This window comes from Alligator sinensis, unplaced genomic scaffold (assembly GCF_000455745.1).
Source record: "Alligator sinensis unplaced genomic scaffold, ASM45574v1 scaffold889_1, whole genome shotgun sequence".
In the NCBI taxonomy this organism is placed as follows: domain Eukaryota; kingdom Metazoa; phylum Chordata; order Crocodylia; family Alligatoridae; genus Alligator; species Alligator sinensis.
In genome coordinates, this window is record NW_005842361.1 from 749,669 (window position 1) to 754,281 (window position 4,613).

At 45.3% G+C, this 4,613-nt stretch overlaps 1 protein-coding gene across 4 annotated transcripts in view; it reads right to left on the reverse strand.

The window, feature by feature from the left end:
• ARHGAP18 (Rho GTPase activating protein 18) overlaps positions 1–4,613 on the reverse strand; it is a 130,673-nt gene that overhangs the window by 72,742 nt on the left and 53,318 nt on the right. The window contains exon 1 of one of the 4 annotated variants that reach the window (XM_006029176.3): positions 3,153–3,202. The exons of the other annotated variants lie outside the window; for them this stretch is intronic. Within the exon in view, the coding sequence (XP_006029238.1) occupies positions 3,153–3,160 (8 nt within the window). The 5' untranslated portion in view covers positions 3,161–3,202. Of the gene's footprint in view, positions 1–3,152; positions 3,203–4,613 lie in introns of those variants that run through there. 4 annotated transcript variants of the gene reach the window in all.

Here is a 4,613-nt window from a genome sequence, read left to right on the forward strand (position 1 = left end):
ACTCTTTCCTGCTTATGCAGGGGGTCGGACTCGATGATCTATTGAGGTCCCTTCCGACCCTAACATCTATGAATCTATGAATCTCTTCTCCCTTGTCCAGGTGATAGGTCTCCTGGTCATAAAAGGAAATGAGATTGGTCAAGCAAGACCTACCCACAACAAACCCGTGCTGGCTATCCCTCAGGATGTTGGCATCGGCCAGTCCACTAAGGATGGCCTCTTTAATAAACTTTTCTAAGACCTTCCCCGGGATAGAGGTCAGGCTGATGGGCCTATAGTTTGCCGGATCCCCTTTCCTCCCTTTCTTGAAGATAGACACCACATTGGCCTTCTTTCAGTCTTTGAGAACTCCTGGTGCACCAGAGCACCAGGAGTTCTCAAAGATCCGTGCCAAAGGCTAGGCTCTGATGCTCGCCAGCTCCTTGAGTACCCTGGGGTGTAGATTGTCAGGTCCAGCTGACTTGAAGGTATCCAGCCTCTCAAGGTGTTCCTTCACGAGGTCAGCATTGATTGAGGGCAGGGAATCTCCTTCACCTGGACCTCCCTGTCCTGTAGCGGTCATGGTCGTGCCATGGGACTGATGAAAGACCGATGCAAAGTACGCATTTAATAGGCTGGCTTTTTCAAAAAGTCTAAGCCTGAATTGATTCAATTTTTGCAGGTTAGTCTAACCTGGCTAGGCTAAATCAGTTTTGTAACCAGACAAACATCCCAGAAATGCAGGCACATGCTTGCAGTGGCTCAGGCTAGAAACTGGGGGACACTAGAGCAGCCCTCCCTTCCTTCCACAGCACTGAGCTGAGGGGGTCATGGCCAGGCTCCAGCAGGAGCTCTGATTAGCCAGCAAGGAATTGATAACAGTGTTTATCACTCAATTAAGAAAACAACAGAGACATTACCAGCTACTTGTTGATTCTACCTGTTGATTCAGCAGGGACCGTAGCCAGCATGTGGTTGGCTAGCTAATACACAGGCACCTCCTCAGCAAGGCGGTGAGGAGGGGGGAGTTCCTGCTTAGCAGGGAATGGTGAGAGGAGGGGAAAAAATATCCGGCAGTCTCTGGAGCTGTGGCCAGGGAACAGAAGGGAGGAGCTAGTCCTGCTGTAGAGCAGAGAGCCCTGCCCTGACCCCAGAGAGCATGCCGGGATGCTGGGGGCGTCTGGTTTATCTGAAACCAGCAAGGGGTCTGGAACAGACATTGCATAAACTGGTTTGAGCCAAATCAGTTAAGTCTCATACTACATTCAGCCAGGTTTATGTCAAACCAGTTTCAGCCATTTTCAGACTGTTTATGTGCACTGAACATCTGTTCTGTTACAGGTTTAAACCAGTTTCTGATCACTTAAACTGGTTTATGTGCAAAGTCTGTCCCTAGGCTAAAGGAGAATCCATTTGTAACGTTTACGGATCCATTTTTAAAGTTTGTTTGCGACACTTCCATATATTCTCGCGACGCAGAGTTCATGGCCTAATTCAAATGTTACGTCCGGGGGGGGGCGGAGAAAGGGGTGTTAAATGTTGAAAGGTACAAATAATTCAAAAGTATCCATTTTGCCAGTGATAGACTATATATATTCAACAAATGGAGCCCTATGGTTTTCTCATTCAAATAGCCTGCTAATCAATCCACACTTCACAGTCATTTTCCTAACTGCAGTGCTTCCTTAATAGTTCCTTATAGCAGTGGGGTTGCATGAACTACAATTGAAGATGGACTATCTGCTGGTTAATATACTAAATTAGGACTAGACCTGGTTTAAGTCCTTGATCTGCCACAGGCTTCGTTTGTGGCCCTTGTAAGTGACTTAGGTCATGTAACTCCAAGTGTTAAGTGCTGCCTTTCACCCAACTCCTGTTCCCATATACAAATCCTGAGCTTGAATTAGGTGATGCTTTAAACTGTAGCTTGCTTGCCCATTGATTGTAATTGAAGGCACAAAAAGAAGTGACAATTTTTGGCCGATCTGGCCTCTGAAAGCGCTCTACAGCCATGACCAAACCTAAGTGCACAGCTCCAGACCACTTTAAAAGGGCCTGATCCCATGACAATATGAACCCCCATTACATGCCATGCTGAAGACAGAGCTGTGGCTGGGAGGAGGGAGTTGGGGAGGTAGGGGAGAGCAGCTGTAGATTATTAGCTGCTCTAAATTGCAGCTGGATCTTCCAAACCACCAGACCCAACAGCGAGCATCTGTTGGGTCTGGAAAATCGTGGTAACTCATGGCACTTTCTGTGAAGTGAAATCCAGTTGCTCTGTGCAATTCAAATGTTGATTTTGCAATTAAGGCAACCTTACTTGAGCCAAAAACTGCAATCTCCCTCTTACTAAGCAGCAACTTGGTTCACAATAGAATATTAGTCCAGCCAAGGAACCAAGTCTCTGGGGGAAGATGAGGTGGTATGTTACCAGAGAGCAGAGATTCTCAACCTTTTTAGATTCAAGGCACCCCTCCATAACTTTTGTGAATTATGTGGCACCCCATTTCAAAAACAAATGTATTTTTTAAATGCTTACTTCCCTGCAGAAGTGCTAAGCAGTGAGGGCTGGGGAGCAAGCACGTAGGGAGAGCCTGAGCCTGCCTTTTTCTGCTTATTTCCTCATACCTGGAGCCTGAACTGCTTATCTCCTCACACTTGACTTCAAAGAACCTCGTTGTACCCCAGGGTTCCCCAGCACTCTGGCTGAGAATCACTGCCATATGGGGATGCAACTAAATTTTGAACTGCACTGACATGGCCCAAAAATCAAATATTAGGGAATATAGAAACATTTAGGCTCAGAGTCTATTCCATCCATTAGGAATGCAGGTGGACTAAGGCCCTCTAAATGTTACAGGTATCGCACAAATTAGCTATGTAATTGTGCAATTACCTTAAGACCGTGTGCAAAGTAGCACTCGTACCACAAAAAGCTCCAACCAGCTATAAAGTTAGACCTAAAAAGTGTATGCTAACTTTGCAGCTGGTTGCTATCAAGCTTTAATTTGCATGTGTAGCATGGTTTCAGTTGACAGTGCTCCCAGCCACAGGAGTGCCCTATTCCCACAATAAAATGCACCCTTGAGCCTGGGAGATTGCAGCTGCCGACCTCAGGCCACTGCAATCCCCGAGGCCTGGAAGTTTCACTTTATATCCCAGCACACATTCACCTGCACATGTAGAGGGCGTCTTGTGCAAATCTGCTCCATCCAGCTTGATTCTAAATCAATAACAAGAGCAACTAGAATTAATGAGCTCAGTTACCCAGCAGAGAAGATGATTTTATAGAGATTGCATAACTTTTATAACATTTCATCCATTCTGTTCTTTAATACTTTTAAATTGAATTGATGATTACCCATCTGATTTCAGTGATATCATTTTTAGAAGTTTAATCTTGCTCCCACTGAATTAAACGGATAAAGAATCATAATTTTACCTTTAAAAACAACATCCTCCTGAACACCTCTGTTCTTCGCAGTGTCTTACCCTTATTACCTGGAAGTGGAAGGTTTTTTAATGGGAACCTTCATAAGTATCACTATTTTTGGTGAAGAATTTTTAGTGTGTCCTTCCTGTTTGAATGAACTCATTTTCTTCAGCATTACAAAGCATACTCATTTTCCTTTGCTATTCTACTTCATTTATTGCTTTAAGTTATGCACACCTCTAATTATCTTATTTATGGTTAGGGAGATAGTACGACTGTAGTTAGAGTTCATAAGATTTGAAAAATAGTTGGTATGCCATGTGCTAGGGTTAAAGTTTGGCTTTTGTTTCTTTCTGTTGTCTTTATCCTTACGTTAAACTCACTCTTCTTAGAGTTTGGTGTTACAATACTGGTTTTTGCCATTCATTCCAATACTTGTTCATTTTTTAGAATGATCAACAACTTTTAGAAAATACAAGAACCTTCATCTTGTAGTCTTTCTGGACTTCAGCAAGGCCTTTGACACTGTCGACCACCCCATCCTCATTAAAAAACTAGGTGACTGTGGCATCGATGCCTACATGGTCAGATGGACTGCAAATTGGCTGAAGGCTCGTACTCAGAGGGTGGTGGTGGACGGGTCATATTTGACCTGAGGGGAAGTGGGCAGCAGAGTCCCCCAGGGCTCGGTCCTTGGGCCCGCGCTGTTCAATTTCTCTGTCAGCAATTTGGGCGACAGGGTGAAAAGCAACCTGTTCAAATTTGCTGATGATACCAAAATTTAGGGTGAGGTGGGCACGTTAGCAGGGAGGGAAAGGCTGCAGAAAGACCTGGATAGGTTGCAGGGGTAGGCTAACAAAAACAGGATGCGTTTCAGTACTGACAAGTGCAGGGTGCTGCACTTGGGCAGTAGTAACCAGCAGCACACTTTTAAGATGGGAAACTCCCTTCTTGAGAGCACGGAGGCAGAAAGGGATCTTGGAGTCATCATTGATTCCAAGATGAACGTGGGCCAACAATGCGAGGTCACGGTCAGCAGGGCTAACTGGACCTTATCGTGTATCCACAGGTGCATCTCAAGCAGGTCCAAGGAGGTGATCCTCCCCCTCTACACGACACTGGTCAGGCCGCAGCTGGAGTACTGTGTCCAGTTCTGGGCACCCCATTTCAAGAGGGATGTGGACAACATTGAGAGGATCCA